Source organism: Hyperolius riggenbachi, chromosome 10 (assembly GCF_040937935.1).
Source record: "Hyperolius riggenbachi isolate aHypRig1 chromosome 10, aHypRig1.pri, whole genome shotgun sequence".
In the NCBI taxonomy this organism is placed as follows: Eukaryota; Metazoa; Chordata; class Amphibia; order Anura; family Hyperoliidae; genus Hyperolius; species Hyperolius riggenbachi.
Genome location: NC_090655.1, coordinates 194,101,760 through 194,119,412, shown reverse-complemented (window position 1 = coordinate 194,119,412; position 17,653 = coordinate 194,101,760). Strand labels below are relative to the sequence as shown.

At 41.1% G+C, this 17,653-nt stretch overlaps 1 protein-coding gene across 1 annotated transcript in view; it reads right to left on the bottom strand.

Moving 5' to 3' along the window:
- LOC137534137 (reticulon-4 receptor-like 2) overlaps positions 1-17,653 on the bottom strand; it is a 121,584-nt gene that overhangs the window by 68,860 nt on the left and 35,071 nt on the right. The window contains exon 2 of the mRNA XM_068255513.1: positions 6,918-7,414. Within this exon, the coding sequence (XP_068111614.1) occupies positions 6,918-7,414 (497 nt within the window). The remainder of the gene's footprint in view (positions 1-6,917; positions 7,415-17,653) is intronic.

Genomic DNA, 17,653 nt, shown 5'->3' with positions numbered 1-17,653 from the left:
ACTGTTAAAAGATTTGTGGCTGAAGCAAAATGAGGAAGGGTTCTGCCAAACAAATACATCAGATTGAGGGAACAGCTGCTGAAATGCTATTACAAAGCAGCCAGCAAACACATATTTGAAGCTGCTGGTGCCTCCGGAGTCCCAAGAAACATCCAAGTGCAGGATTCTCCAGAGGATTTCTGTGCATAAGCCTTCTATTCAACCACCCCTAACCTAAGGCAGTAAGAAGGTTCATGACGCTCTACCCCTAACCTTCATACCAGTCGGTGCAGGATCAGGCAAGCCAGGCCATAGTAGTAGAGAAGTACAAAAAAGGATCCGCAAGCCAGATCAACTAAGTTGATCCTGTGATTTTATTGCCTTGTCTGTGGATTTTTCTAATAAACATTTCAGCCCTTTTTTTACCTCATCCTGCTCTGGCTTGCGGATCCTTTTTTGTACTTCACCCCTAACCTAAGCTCACAAGCAGTCTTGTTTACTGATACGTGCCATGCAACTCTTCATGATCCAGATGGATGGAGTGGTGGGTGGTTGGTTAACAGCCACCACATCCCAACAAGGCTGCAATGTCAGCAAAGAGGTGGCGAAGTAATGTTTTGGGGTGGAATCATGGGAAGAGAGCTGTTTGGCCCCTTTAGAGTCCCTGAAAGTGTGAAAATGACCTCTAAAAAGTATGTGGACTGACCACTTTCTTCCATGGTACAGAAAGAAGAACCGTATTTTCTGTGATAAAATCATCTTAATGCATGACAATGTTTAACAAAGGATTAACTTTGCATCATTGGCTGCTACTGGCATAAAAGGACAGAGACTCATGGTGTGGCCCCCATCCTCCCCTGAACTAAATCCTATTGAGAACCTTTGGAGCAATCTCAAGCAAAAGATCTATGAGAGTGGGAGGCAGTTGACATCCAAACAGCAGCTCTGGGAGGCTATTCTGACATCGTGCAAAGAAATTCAAGCAGAAACTCTCCACAAATTTACAAGTTCAATGGATGCAAGAATTGTAAAGCTACTATCAAATAAGGGGTCCTCTGTTCATATGTAACTTGACCTGATAAGATGTTTTTTAATTTAGCTTTTGATTTCAGTAAATACGACCTCCTAATGCTGAAAATTCAACAAATGACTATTTTCAGGTCTTTATATAATATAACTATATATATATATCGATTTCCGCCACACACTGCCACATTTCTCTGCATAATTCGATCGCACACGCCACATTTTTCTGTACAATTCAATTGCAAAAAGTGTGTCGAAAGATCGCATATGATGAAAAAATTGTACCATTAATGGGCACCGTTACTTTAACATTTTTGCCCTCCATCTAGCTAATGCTGACAGCTAGCCTTGCGGTCCACGCTTCATCTCAGGACCCACTGCCTTCTCCTTCTGCTGGTGCTGCTGCCACCACCTTTCAGTACTTCGTTGATGCAACCTGTATGTACACTTCTGGGTGGCATTGCCAATGCACTCCACACAGCTTACACTGCTAGCACTGCAGTCTCCGTGGTGATAGCAGACCAGAGGCCACACACTGCTCTTGCTGACCTCTTGCTGACCTATGTTCCACATCATGTCCTCCCTTTTTGGGCCTAATGTCACCACACTACTTCTAGACACCTTTATGGGTGGGATTTAATCCAGATGCCATCCAGCATAGGATGTCCAGCAAATCATGCAGTCTCCTTCTGTTTTGATGGCAGAGACTGCTGCCAATGGGCTGAGTTGACGTGTAGAGCCATTGTTTCTCAATCTCAGATGCCGCCTCCATGCCTTCTGTTAGCTGTTAATCACGCAAAATTCCTATTTGCCTAATGTCACTTTAACTGCAATTATACGGAAAACCACAAGGTCATTTGGAACTTCTTCCACCCCTTGTTGCCACTGTTCTCCTACATATACCTCACAAATTTGGTGGTTCTAACATGTATAGAGGCTTTGGCATTAATGTTTAAAATCAGCCCCTTGACTTTAATGAAATTCATGACACTGGCTCGCCAACATTTTGTGGTACTGTTAGAAGTGTTCCTGCTCATCCGTAATCCCTACCCCCTCAAGTACATGGGGATGAGTCCCTTGTCATGGTCTGGGGTTTTGCAGGAGAGGGTAGAGATTTATGCCCCTTTCCTGCAGAGTACCCTCCATGTCATGGACCATGCGGGCTGGTTTGGTCCAGTATGGTGGCTTTTAAATATCATTTTTGATTCCAGGATGGCACCATAGGTTACATCATTGGGTTCGCCAACGTCAGTGGCAGGTAGAAGTTCCTCCTGGCGGCCTTTTTTGTGGCCTTTAGGAGGTGGCCTTTTTGTTTTGAGCCTTTTTTCTGTATGCAAAAACACATGGAAAGGCAATGCTAACTCACCATCTGGTCTGCTATTTATCTGGTTTGCAACGTGAAGCCAGTCAGCCAATTTAGAGACATGGTTATGTGTCCAAATTTGCAGTACCGGTTCTAGCGTGGGCAGAACCAAATTACACTCCTCTGTACTACAAGGAGACCTTCAGTTTCAAATAGTAATGTGGCAGCAGGGGCAGCGCGTGCAGCTAGTCTCCAGGCCTCCACCTACCACTAGTATGCAACCCATGAGCTGCATAGTCTTTGAAATGCTAAAAGCTAAACACAAATGTAAGCGTTTCTTTTTATATGGCACTATTTTCTTTGGTGGTTGTTAGGCCTCCTCAGGGGCCATTTTAGTGTATTTTTTGTGATGGTGGCCATGTTGTTAGGGATAAAACCACAGGAACTGTCCCTAAAATCCCAGATGTAATCCAGGGACAGAGTTTGTGCATTCTGACATGCTGTAAATGATTGCCTGACAAAGTTAATGATAAAAAATTATAAAGTAATGTACACTAACATTCATGTATATATGGAAGGAATTTGTGGGCTTAAACATACAGTGGGATGCGAAAGTTTAAGCAACCATGTTAATCGTCATGATTTTCCTGTATGAATTCTTGGATGTTACGATAAAAAATGTCAGTTAAATATATCATATAGGAGACACACACAGTGATATTTGAGAAGTGAAATGAAGTTTATTGGATTTACAGAAAGTGTGCAATAATTGTTTCAATAAAATTAGGCAGGTGCATACATTTGGGCACTGTTGCCATTTTATTGATTCCAAAACCGTTAGAACTAATTACTGGAACTCAAATTGGCTTGGTAAGCTCAGTGACCCCTGATCTACATACACAGGTGAATCCAATTATAAGAAAGAGTATTTAAGGGGGTCAATTGTAAGTTTCCCTCCTCTTAATTTTCTCTGAAGAGTAGCAACATGGGGGTCTAAAAAAACCTCTCAAATGATCTGAAGACAAAGATTGTTCACCATCATGGTTTAGGGGAAGGATAAAGAAAGCTGTTTCAGAGATTTCAGCTATCTGTTTCTACAGTTAGGAATATACTGAGGAAATGGAAGACCATAGGCTCAGTTCAAGTTAAGGCTTGAAAAGGCGGACCAAGAAAAATCTCGGATAAACGGAAATGACGAATGATGAGAACAGTCAGAGTCAACCCACAGACCAGCACCAAAGACCTACAACATCATTTTGCTGCAGATGGAGTCACTGTGCATCGTTCAACCATTTGGAGCACTTTCCACAAGGAGATGCTGTATACGAGAGTGATGCAGAGGAAGCATTTTCTCCGCCCACAGCCCAAACAGAGCCGCTTGAGGTATGCTAAAGCACATTTGGACAATCCAGCTTCATTTTGAAATAAGGGGCTGTGGACTGATGAAACTAAAATTGAGTTATTTGGGCATAACAAGGGGCGTTATGCATAGAGGAAAAAACGCAGCATTCCCAGAAAAACACCTGCTACCTACAGTAAAATATGGTGGTGGTTCCGTCATGCTGTGGGTCTGTGTGGCCAGTGCAGGGGCTGGTAATCTTGTCAAAGTTGAGAGACGCATGGATTCCACTCAGTATTAGCAGATTCTGGAGACCAATGTCCAGGAATCAGTGACAAAGCTGAAGCTGCACCGTTTCTGGATCTTTCAATAAGACAACCACCCTAAACACTTATTTATTTATTTATTGTATTTATAAAGCGCCGACATATTACTCAGCACTTCTCAAAATCCACTAAGGCATTCATGCAGAGGCACAAGTACAATGTTCTGGAATGACCACCTCAGTCCCCAGACCTGAATATAATTGAAAATCTGTGGTGTGAGTTAAAGAGAGCTGTCCATGCTCGGAAGCCATCAAACCTGAATGAACCAGATATGTTTTGTAAAGAGGAATGGTCCAAAATACCTTCAACAAGAATCCAGACTCTCATTGGAACCTACAGGAAGTGTTTAGAGGCTGTAATTTCTACAAAAGGAGGATCTACTAAATATTGATTTCATTTCTTTTTTGTGGTGCTCAAATTTATGCACCTGCCTAATTTTGTTAAAACAATTTTTGCGCACTTTCTGTAAATCCAATAAACTTCATTTCACTTCTCAAATATCACTGTGTGTGTCTCCTATATGATATATTTAACTGACATTTTTTATCGTAACAACCAACGATTTGTACAAGAAAATTATAATGTTTAAGAACGTTGCCCAAACTTTTGCATCCCACTGTATATGTAGCTGGAAATGTAAATATGGAGTGCATTTGTGAGCTTAAAAGGTATGTTATTAAAGAGGACAACAAGTGATGCCCTGTATAAAAAGGTAGTGGGGGTATTCAGATAGCCCCCTTTTTTATACAGGACATTTACATTTTAAATGTATGCCCCCCAAAATGGCAACCATATTAAAAATCTCACAGCAAAATGCCCACCTCCCGCAACCCACTATAAATAGCTGACTGAAGGAATGTGTACCTCCACGTGCTGCTAATGGCAGTGAATATGATAAGATAACCTACCATGCCATCCAGTGCGGTGATGTCATTCATGGCGCAGACGGATGCCACACACAATCTGGATGCCAAGCTGGCAATATTGTTTAAAACACAAAGTTACAAGTGGCCGCACAAAAGCGTTCCACTTATCTGCTGATACGGTAAGTAGCTTGTTCCAGTTTACTGTCTGCCAATTGGTTTTAGACCATCGAAGAATCCTTTGAGATTTGCTGGCCACTAACACTGGTTCTGGTTGAACTTGATGGACAGATGTCTCTTTTTTTTTTTTACCAAACTAACACAGGAGTGGTGCCTGCAATGGATAATTTATGATAATGGTATTTGAAGGAAAACCCCTCTTAATAGTTTCATTATCCCTGTTGCAATTTTAACCAAGCTGCAATGTCGACTATTTGATCGAGTGATTTATGTTAAATATGTATTTAGAATAGTACACTGGGCTTATTTCATGAGTTTGCTACTTTTCAGTTCATATATATTGTTTATGGATTATTAAGAAATTTGTTAATTGCCTGTATTTACTTTTTAGATTTGTTTTTAGATACATTCATGATGAAATGTTATTTTTTAATTTTACACATCTTTATACCGGCTTTTTAGATATTTATGAGAAATGTGATTCTTTTATTATGAATTGTGTAGGAATATACAGTATATCTCTATTGAATACACAGTGGGAGTTCTGAGTATCACCTTTTACTTTTTAAAGGCACTTTATCGACCTGAGAAAGTGGCCCAGAACTACTTTAAATATTTGATGAGTTGACTTCATGAAGGTAGGCCACACTTACCTTCATTTTTAAATGCATTTTAAAGCAAATACGTACTGAAAACAAACTTATGAGATACTGTAATGGATTGTATATGTAGTACGGATAAATAAATAGAACGTTAATTAGTAAAGAGTCTCATGTATTTATATTCATAATGCATGCATAATAATTTTACAGTTGCCGTTTAGAAACCACACTCTTTTAATCTGTAAAAACAAAACAGTGCTTATTACCCTTTGAACTTCCCTGCAGTAAAACCTTATCTCAAGCTGTCTCTCACGGTTTCTTGGCTGTTTAAGCTCTTTACAAAAAGGGACCAAGTTAGTCTGCTAGTTCAGAAGAGCTCTTTTGCATAGATAGCCACACAACAGGAGATTATTTTCTTTGCTACTAATGTTATATTCATTATCTGTACGTCACATACAATTCATTATCTAATAAGTTTATTTTCGATCCAGATTTGCTTTAATTGTTTTATATTTTTGGGCATCTCCAGCTGCTGTTTTCACACAACATAAAAAATTGATCACCTTCACCCCTATGCAGCTCAGTAGTTCTTATAACAAGTCTTAGGAAGTTGCCCTTGATCTTCTAAGTGCTGCAATATTAGCTAAGAGTTATCATGAACTTTTTGTTAGTTTCAAGTTCACTAATCCTCTATTTCTATTGTGCCTGCAGTTTGACTTTAAATTTAAAGAAAATATGTAATGAAAAAAACTCCCCTGGGGGGTACTTACCTCGGGTGGGGGAAGCCTCTTGATCCTATTGAGGCTTCCCCCGTCCTCCTTGGTCCCACGGCGGCGGCAAAAATCCTCCCGGAGTGGCGGCGATTTAAATATTTACCTCTTGGCTCCAGCGCAGGCGCAGTATCCGCTCTTCCCACGGAGATAGGCGAAAAATAGCCGATCTCTGTCGGGCTGCTCTACTGCGCAGGCGCAAGTCTCCTGCGCCTGCGCAGTAGAGCGGACCTGACGGAGATCGGCTATTTCTGCCTATCTCCATCAGAAGAGCCGCAACAGTGCCCCCGCTGGAGACAGAAAAGGTAAATATTGCACAGCGCGACAAATTGTCGCCTGTGCGTTCCGGGGGTTGCAGCGAGACCGCTGTGGGACACAGGAGGACGAGGGAAGCCTCGATAGGGTCCAGAGGCTTCCCCTTACTGAGGTGAGTACCCCCAGGGGAACTTTTTTTTCAGTACAGGTTTTCTTTAAGAATGAATAAACACATTTTATAATGCAGTCAAGGTAGTTAAAATGTTTAGCTCACCGGTAGTCCTGTGAGGCGATTATGCTGTAGGTAGAGGTAGCGCAGAGAGTGGAGCCCTCGGAACAAGTCAGCTGGAAGTCTGTGAATGTTACACTGATACAGGTGTAAAGATAGTAAAGAATTCAGTCCACTGAAGGTATCTGGCTGGAGTGGTGGTAAATTTGGATTCTTCCCAAGATCCAGTTCCTCTAGATGCTCCAGGCCCTGAAATGTTCCAGGACGTAGGACTGAGATCCGATTAGAGAAAAGCCAAAGGACAGAAGAAAACGGAGAGAATAGTCCAGGGCCTATTTCTGATATCTGGTTGTTCTGCAGGAAGACTCGCCGTGCCTGGTTAGGCAGATGTGATGGAACTCGGGACAAGTTGTGGGACTGGCAGCTTGCTGTTGGAGGTGATGGGTAGCAAGTGCATAGAGAAGGGCAAGGGGAGAGGGAAAATGGGTAAGAGTGTGAGAGAGGAATGAGGAGGATTGAAACAAGGAGATACAGGACAAAGCCTAGGATGAAAATTAGAGGGGTTGAGACAAATAATGGAAAGATAGAAAGATGAATTCAGAAAAAAGCAAGTTTGGAGAGATGCAACAAAAAAGACAAGTTTATTATTTTTATATTCAGTATGCTTCAATTCATTACACACAAAAATGTTTAAGTCTGACTAGACTCCATTACTTGTTTTCAAGAAAAATAATGAACATGAAGAGCAACTTTATGCAGGTGTCAAAACATACCACACTCTTCTAACCCTCTTTCGTTACAGTTTGCATTATTGCAATGAAAAAGGTTTATCACAGCATTCACTATCAAACTAGCAGTCACAGGACTGACAAAGCATGACTACTCACTTCTTTTTCCTCATGGACATCTATAGCAAAGCGTGCAGTGTTCCCTGTTCAGAATACTGAAAATGGCTGCCATGATATTTGGGCCTATTTGTTTGGAATTTGTATGTCCACTACTTTGAGATTTAATATAAAATATTTGACTAATGTTGTGAGAAATGTGCTGCTTTTGACCCACTGCATAGCGATAGAATTTAGTGTTCAGCCTTCCCTGGTCTGGAATGTATTTTTGGTTGTTAAATGGATCTAACTGTTAATTTAGGCACAGTGCTCTTATTAAGTCAGACACCAGCCATCCAGACAAATACATCCAATTAAGATGCAGCTAAAGTACCAAACAGGTATTTCAAGCTGCTGATCCAGAGGATTTCAGTTATGCATAAACCTTCTACTCAGGCACTCCTAAGCAATGCTTACAAGCAGAAATGGCTGCAGTGGGCTCACAACTACATGAAGACTAATTTTCTTGTTTACAGATGAGTGGCATGTAACCTTGGAGTAGTGGATGGTTGGTTGGGCAGGCACCATTGTCCCAACAAGGCTAAGTAATCAGCCAGGAGGATTCATGTTTTGGGCTGGAATCATGGGTAGAAGGCTGGTCGGACCCTTTAATGTCCCGAAAAGGTGTGAAAATTACCTCTAAAAAGTAGTGAACATAGCAAAGTGAATATTTGCGGATGGTTTACAAACTTTTATGCAAAAAGCAGCAAACCGAATATTTGTTCAGGACCCCAGTTGACTTTAATGGAAGGTGAACTTAAAGTGGTCTGAAACTCCGACATAACATTAAAAAAAATGTGTTTTCCTACTTTTTATTACTCATACAGTTATCATATTTGTTTTTGTGCATAAGTAATATTGTCTGTTTACAAATTACAAGTTTCCAAAGTGTAGTTTATCGTACCCTGAAAGCTGGCATTGCATTTTATTCAAACTGCATTTTATTATATATGAACATCTTCTAATGAGCTTTTCTGAACTGTGTGTGTGTGTGTCTGAAGTACAGAGAGTTCATTTTCACTTATTAGACTGTGTTTACACATATTGTAACAAGATTGGAATATAAACAAAGATACTGTTATCTACAGTTTGGATGCGGATTGAAGCTGAATAGCAGGACAAAGCGCTTTTGTTTAACCATTTCAGTGATGTTCTGCCTTAAAACAATTCTGGGATCGTAGCTTTCAAGCTGTGAGGAATCTTTTAGAGCAAAGTAGAAATGCTGGCTTTCAGACCACTTTAAAAGCATATTTACAGCCACAATTTCTTTTAAATAGGTATCAAAATTGTCCAAAAACCAGGGAAGCGGTATGGTAGATGGTATGGGATCAATTTCAAAAGTTCCCCCAAAAAATAAATATTTTATGCAAAGGCTTTTTTACATGTGTAAAAACAAAAAATCTAATTTCATTTTCTAGATTTTTCAAATGAAAAGGGAACCTTAACTGAGAGGGATATGGTTGTTTCCTTTAAAACAATACCAGTTGCTTGTCAGTCCTGCTGATCACTTGCTGCAGTAGTGGCTTATTCACAACCCCGAAACAAGCATGCAGCTAATCCAGTCTAACTTCAGTCAGAGCACCTGATCTGCATGCTTGTTGAGGGGTTGTGGCTAAAAGTAATAGAGACACTGGATCAGCAGGAAAATCAGGCAACATGTATTATTTTAAGTCCTTTAGAATGGCCGCTATGTTTACCTGCCTAAAAATGTTTATTTTCAGCCACTGAAGCAGAGGACTTAATTATTTGGCATTTAACTGCTTATAGAGACACTGAGGCGAAAAAAATGAATTGGTTGTGTAGTACGGATAATTACTAGAATATTAGAAGCAAGAAAATATTTTTATTTTCAGTTATATAGTGTTTTTTTATAACATTGCATCATTCTCTAATATTTGCAGTTTACACACTACTTAGCACTCTAAATGATATTACAGAGCAGTCCAGTGAACTACTTGACCTGTCCTGTGCAGAAGTAGAAACAATACAATGACTGACAGTTGAGATATCAAGCTTCAGAAGACAGAACTCTCTGCAGTCGTGGAGCTCAATGGCTTTTTTGCATAGATAAGAACTGGAGTTTTTTAAAGGGGAACTGAAGTAAAAGGTATATGGAGGCTGACATATTTATTTCCTTTTAATCAATACCAGTTGCCTGGCAGCCCTGCTGGTCTATTTCTCTGCAGTAGTATCTGAATAATACCAGAAACAAGCATGCAGCTAGTCTTGTCAAATCTGACTTTAAAGTCTGAAACACCTGATCTGCTGCATGCTTGTTCAGGGGCTATGGCTTAGAGTATTAGAGGCAGGGGATCAGCAGGGCTGCCAGGCAACTGATATTGCTTAAAAGGAAATAAACATTGGCAGCCTCCATATACCTCTCTCTTCAGTTCCCCTTTAACTCTTCCTGTACTGGAAACAATATTATACTTATATTTCTGCTCCTAATATTTTATTTCTTAGTTGTACTACACATAAATCATTATATCATAATTTTTTTTCCGCTTCAGTGTCTGTTTATCCATTTCAGCCCGCAGGTATTTTTCACTTTATGCATCAGAGCAATTTTCACCTCCCATTCATTCACCAATAACTTTATCACTAATTATCACAATGAATTCCTCTAAATCTCGAGATTGTAAGCCTTTGGGCAGGGTCCTCCTCCTTTTGTGTCCTACCTGATCATACACCTGCATTACTGTGCACCCATGCTATGCATTTGAGGGAACTCAACTTGCCTAATCTCCATGCTCCCATCCAGTGACTGACTAAGCATTACCTTGTACTTCTACTGTGCTGCGTGATCTGGTTTTTCTTGTTTTCCTGTATTGTCATTTTGCTGTATGTCACCCCTAAATATTGTCTGTAACCTAAACTAATGTCCTGCGCTGTGTAATATGTTGGCGCTTTAATAAACACAATAAATAAATAAAATAAAATAAATATATCTTGTTTTTTCCGCCACCAATTAGGCTTTCTTTGGGTGGTACATTTTGCTAAGAATTATTTTTTTCTAAATGCATTTTCACAGGAATATTAAGAAAAAAAATCATTATTTCTCAGTTTTTGGCCATTATAGCTTTAAAATAATACATGCTACCGTAATTAAAATTGTAACAACAATGTGGTTATGAGCGCTCCTCTGTCTGGGAAAAAAAGGAACTAATCAGAATTAAATTGAGCACAAATGGATCGCCACACAATGGGGGGTAACCTCCCTGAAATAGTATATGTATAGATCTATGTAGCGCTCAACATAAAAGTTCACATAAAATCATAGAATAGAAGTCCAGGTCGGTGATATACAGTCCTAGGATAAACAACCAATCCGCAAACAATCCACACAGGGTACTCTCACCGACTCAGGTGGCTGATTATGTTACAGATCAGCAAAAAAGGCACATCAGAAAGATCTTTGACCACTTGTATCCATTTGTATCTGGAACTCAGAAAAAATAAAGGCACATAGCGTAATCCAGCTTCTGAACAATGGTATTACTGTCTTATGCACCCTCACACGTGTATAAGTGTTCAACCCTGGCAGCCCTCCACCAGAAATCTTGAAAAACTGTTATACGCTCACCAGATGGACGTGCTGATCATGCAGAAGACCAGCTCACAGCGTTTATCAAGTCCTTGATTGTCCGGACTCCTCTTAAAATATGCAGCTCCTTAAAAACTTTTAGGTAGAAACAATGCGCATTGTTTATAAAAATCTCAGCGTCCCACAGAGCTTCCGCACTCTGGTGTGTTGAAGCTGGGAGATACTAGTGTGGAAGCTCTGTGAGTCCGTGCTCTGTGAGTCCGTGCTCTGTGAGTCCGGACGATCAAGGACTTGATAAGCGCTATGAGCTGGTCTTCTACATGATCAGCACGTCCATCTGGTGAGTGTATAACAGTTTGATTGCTGGTGGAGGGCTGCCAGGGTTGAACACTTATACACATGTAAGGGTGCATGAGACAGTTATACCATTGTTCAGAAGCTGGATGTGCCTTTGTGTTTTCTGAGTTCCAGATACAAATGGATGCAAGTGGTCAAAGATCTTTCTGATGTGCCTTTTTTGCTGATCTGTAACATAATCAGCCACCTGAGTCGGTGAGAGTACCCTGTGTGGATTGTTTGTGGATTGGTTGTTTATCCTAGGACTGTATATCACCGACCTGGACTACTATTCAATGATTTTATGTGAACTTTTATGTTAAGCGCTACACAGATCTATACATATACCATAATTAAAACCTATGTATTTTATTTGCCCATTTGTCCCGGTTATTACACCATTTAAATTATGTCCCTATCACAATGTATGGCGCCAATATTTTATTTGGAAATAAAGGTGCATTTTTTCAGTTTTGCATCCATCACTATTTACATGCTTATATTTCAAAAAAAAATTGTAATATACCCTCTTCACATGCATACTAAAAAAGTTCAAACCCTTAGGTAACTATTTATGTTTTTGGGGGGGTTTTTTAATTGTAATTTTTTTTTCATAAAAAATTTTATTTGGGAAATTTTTGGTGTGCAAGGTAAACAGTTAATATCAAATGCAATAAGGGCCCTTTTCCACTACACAGCTGAATCGCAAAATCGCAAATCGCTAGTGATTTTTAAATCGCTAGGGTTGCTAGTTTATCATAGAAATCATGAGAAGTATTTTCCACTATAGTGATTCGATTTGCAAATTGCAAATCGCAATTGCTTTCTGCAGCAATTTTAAGAGGGATAATGCAATGCAAATGAAAATCGCAAATCGTAATCGAATAACCCAATTAATGAAAAATCGCAATCGCTGGCGTTTGTGATTTATGATTGCGATTGCTAGTGGAAAAGGGCCCTAATGTGTGTTTATTTCATTGAAAATGTATGTAGATGTAGTTTTACTATTTGGCCACAAGATGGCCACAGTCAAAAACATTTTATTTTAGTCCTCTCGCTTCCAGGAAGCATAAGGAGGACAGGGAACTTTTTTTTTATCAGAAAGACGGCGGCTTCTAATAATAAGCCGATGGTCTTTCTACCGGGGACTTAGATCCATGAATGGGAACTATGTTCCCATTTATTGATCTCCGTGCTAATGGAGGGCAACACGGGCGTGTGCGGGAGCGTGTAGCAGCGCTACAGCAGCCGTCTGGATGTGACAATCACATCCAGGCGGCTTAAATGGTTAAGTAAAGTACACTGCTGTCACAAAATATGCTGCTTGCGCAGTGTGGGCCTAACACTGCACTACAAACTCAACAGTGATATAAAACCCTTTGTGTGACAATGTCAGGTCACAGGTGACACAAAAAGTTTACAGTACAGTGCAGTCACTCAATCACTTTATTGTAGCACAGTGACAGGCTGTAATAGTACAGGTGGTGTATATAAGCTACACACCACAAACAGCTACAACAAAATATAACATTAGAATCAGTCCTAAAAAGACTTTTGGGGTCCTTAGTTGGGGAAGTGCAAGGAGCAGAACACCTATTGAAGCAGCTACACAGCACATGATAACACAGAGCAGTGTCAGCAGGCTATCTATCTGTCAATCAATAAGCAAGCACAGCTCTCTCTACACTGACTCCAGGCAGACTGTAAAATGGCTGCCAGGTATATTTCTTTTAGAGGGTGGGTGTAGCCCATGTGGTAAAAATGCATAATTGGCTATCCTGGCCCACCTGACTTAAAGGTGAAGGGTAAAAATATGGCTCCATGTTAAAGTATGGGGTGAACCCGAACTTCATATAAATGGCAAATTTTCGCCATTGAACTGTCCGCAGAAGCAAACCAAGGCCATCACTACTGAAAAAAATGTGTTGCGTTTCTGATGGATGACTTTCTTCCAGGGTACAAAAAGAAGATCTGTATTTTCCATGACAAAATAGTCTTGACAATGCAGCATCTCATGCTGCAAGGAATACCTCTGCATTATTGGCTGCTATTGGCATAAAAGGAGAGAAACTCACGGTCAAACAAATCATTTGTTCTTTTACATGATCTGAAACTTAATCAGAAGTTTAAGTACATCTAGCTAGTAGAAGATTCATGTATGCAGGAATATCACTAGCCTAGCCATGGTATGGTTAAACATACCGTATTCCTCAAAAGCAATTTATTATCCGTTTTGCAGTGCATGACCTTCAAATGTGCACTTTTCAAAGCCACCAGCCAGCTTACCAGCCCACCAACAGAACTTTCTTTTGATGGGCTGCGATTTCTCCTCCAATGTTTTTTTTAATGAATATTTATTTCTTTATTTTTGTAATAAATGTTCCTATTTTTTAAATTATTTTTTTAAACCCTCCCTCCCCCACCAGCCAATCAGCGCGATCAGCTGTCATAGGCTTTACATGGCTGTCCCCAGTGCCATAAATCGCAGCGCTGTACAGAGTAAATAGATGGCGGTTTGTCGTCTAACAGTCTCCTAGCAGCGATCGCCACTGGAAGACTGATGATGGAGCGAAGCTCCGTCATCCAAGCAGAGATGCGCATGCTCTTGCAAATCCCCGCCCCAGGACTTTACGCCGATCGCTGTTAGGCGGTCCTGGGGCTGTCATATAGGAGTTAAAGAGAACCCGAAGTGGATCTTCAGGGGGCAGATGGGACACCGAGGCATGTTCTTTGCCTAATGACATGGCTCTGTGTCCCCCAACTGCCGCTCTCTGCCGCGCTATAGCCCCCCGAGTTCAGTGACAAGATGTATAGCTAACTTGGACGTAAACGGAGGGGAGAGGAATGCCCTGTTCAAAACGCCCGCCAGAGACGTTCCTGCAGGGTTTCCTGAGCTGCCATTGGGCAGCTCTCTCCCTGGCCGCGCCCCCTGCCGATCCCCCACCTCCCTGCACGCTATGAGAGACACACAGTCTTTCAGTGCAGCGTTTTGACCCAGAGGTCACGGAAGTGAAAGTGGGCCAATGTGGCCCACGGGAGAGGCGGGGAGGGGTATCCTTTCAGGTAGCCTACTTTTTTATACATTTTTTGCCCTAGCGGATCCGCACCCGCAAGCGGATCGCAAACCGCAGCCGAACCGCTCTGGTGTGCACTAGGCCTTTGAGTCTACCAGGAGAAAAGTAATTATAAATGTTCCTTGTTACTCTCTACTTTGCCCCCCCCCCCCCCAATCTTACCCTTACAATTGAATCACCCAATGTTACAGATGAGTCTAAGAGGATTAAAAATATTGTGTTGCAGAACTGGCCTATATTGAGGCAGGATCCCATGTTGAAACATATAATACCCGCAAAACCAGGGATTATCTTTAGAAAGGCAAAATCTATAAAGAATCGGATCGCCCCTAGCAATATAAAAGATATAAAATTAACTCGGCCTAGTATGTTCCCAAAAGTCATAGGGAACTACAAGTGCCACATCAGAAGATGCGGGTGCTGTCCTTTTTTTTAGGCATAGGACAAAAGAGATCACAGATGGGAACGGTCAGTTAACTCTAATTAAAGACTTCATTAATTGTGGTACAGACCATGTAGTGTACCTTCTTTCATGTAGCTGTCCCAAAGTCTATGTAGACAGGACCACTAGACCACTTAGGCAGAGATTCGGGGAACACAAACGTAACATCTTAGATAGAAGTGAGAAACATAGTGTCCCCCGACACTTCAAAGATCACCACAATGGTAGTGTGGACTCGCTTCAGATCATGGGTCTAGAAACAATATCCAAAGACTTTCATCATGGAGAAAGGTATAAGAGGTTGTGTGAAAGAGAGACATTTTGGATATTCAAGATGGATTCCCTCTCACCCAAAGGTTTAAATGAGGGCCTAGAAATTTCAACCTTTTTATGAACCTAGTGTGAATAGCCTTAACACTATATGCATAACCATGGGTTACTAATCGTATTTATTTGTTTTCTTCCCCTTTCCTCCCCCCCACTCCCCTTTCCTTTCCTCCTTTCCCCCTCTTTTCCCCTTTTTCCCTGTCTTTGCAGCTTTTTCCCCCGTAAATATCTAGTAGTCGCCTATACTACAATATTGCTAGTGGGAGGTGGTGAGTACTCCTTAGAATAGACCATAATTAAGTTAGTTTTTAATTATGTACATAATATAATATATATTTTTGTAATCTTCCTTGTTCTTCCCGTCCTCCAGTCACCATCTCTTCCAGTTTCATATTCAGCTGCCACTGGATGCAGGGTGCCAGTGTTTCTGGATCTGGGGGCCGTGCGGCCACAGACCGTAACACGGGCCGATTGAACCCAGTTAGTCCAGCATAGCCACACGGAAACTTTACATATAATAATTGTTTTTGTTATATTTATATATCCTTGTCTGAAACAATTTCATTTGGCAGCTGATTGGTAATAACACTAAGATCAGACGGAGTGCATTATGAAAGTTAATTATGCACTAATCCATATAATTGATGAGATGGGAATATTTTATCAATGTTTTCCTGATAATTGCAATCCTGTAGGTGCGATTCAAATAATATCAAGGGTCCTTTTAAGTGTTTTTATGGATGTATATACTGTTCCTTTAAGATATAATATGATATGCGACCCCCACTTAAAGTTCCCATAAAGCTTGCACTAATATAAGAGTTTTAAAGATCTTGTTTAGAATTGGTTTTATGCAACTTAGCTTGTCCATGCAATTGTCTCTGTTTAGAATTGGAATTTGTTTCATGTAACCTGATCTTGCTGATCAAAAATGATTTTATTGATGTGTATAATTATTTGGTTTTTAATGTCAGAATGTTTATTCTATTGTAATTGTGCGGGATGTCTGAAGCTTGGTGGCTAGTGTTGCGCATTTATGTATGCAAGCCGCAAAGCCCTCCCACCAGCGACAGCACTTGTTCCTCCAAGATGCACCTTAAGCGTGCACAATAAATTCATCCGCATGCTCTTTAAGATGTACGCTACGCGTACATAATGAAAACCTCCGCATGCAGCCGCCGCCGTCACCTAGGTGACGGCTGTGGATTTATGAGGCGTGCCAATGCCTGCAGCGTCATCTGACGAAGGCGCATAGCGCCGAAACGCGTAATGACGCTATAGGCACGCCAGGACCAAACCCCGCCCACCCCCTAGCGAGACGAGCATCAGTCCGATTGAGTACGCACTGCTGGCCACAGAAGCGGAAGGACAAACCGCCAAGGGGATTCAGAGCGGTGGTTGCCCGCTGAAAAGCGCATTATTTCTTCTATCTTGTGAGTACATTTTGTTATCTTGCGAATAAAATACTTTTATACAGTAATGCACTATGGAGCGCTCCTCTTCTACCTAGGTTGCTACACTTCCCCAAAAACCAGGAGCAGAACCGTGCATTCTATTGTAACACTTTGCAAGTTGTGAGGAGCTGTTGCATTCAGTGTGCTAGCGCGAAGATTTTTGTTGTGACAAATAATAAACAACCTGACTGCACTAGAAGGAATGCTAGTGCACTCCCAAGGATAACTACTCTAAGGCCTAGTGCACACCGGAGCGTTTCCGCTGCGGTTTGCGATCTGCTTGCGGGTGCGGATCCGCTAGGGTAATGTATTTCAATGGGCTGGTGCACACTAGAGCGGGAGGCGTTTTGCAGAAACGCATACTCCCAGGCTGCTGCAGATTTTGGATTGCGGATGCGTTTCTGCCTCAATGTTAAGTATAGGAAAACCGCAAACCGCTCTGAAAAACGGCACTTCAGAGCGGTTTGCCAGGCGTTTTTTGTTACAGTAGCTGTTCAGTAACAGCTTTACTGTAACAATACATGAAATCTACTATACCAAAACCGCTACACAAAACCGCAAAACGCTAGCTGAAACGCTGCAGAAAAATAAGAAAAAGCGTTTCAAAATCTGCTAGCATTTTGCGGATCTGCTAGCGGTTTTTGGTGTGCACTAGGCCTAAGACAATATTTAGTAAACAATTAGCAGAGGGGCTGAAACTCAAGGTAAGTCCAGCAGAAC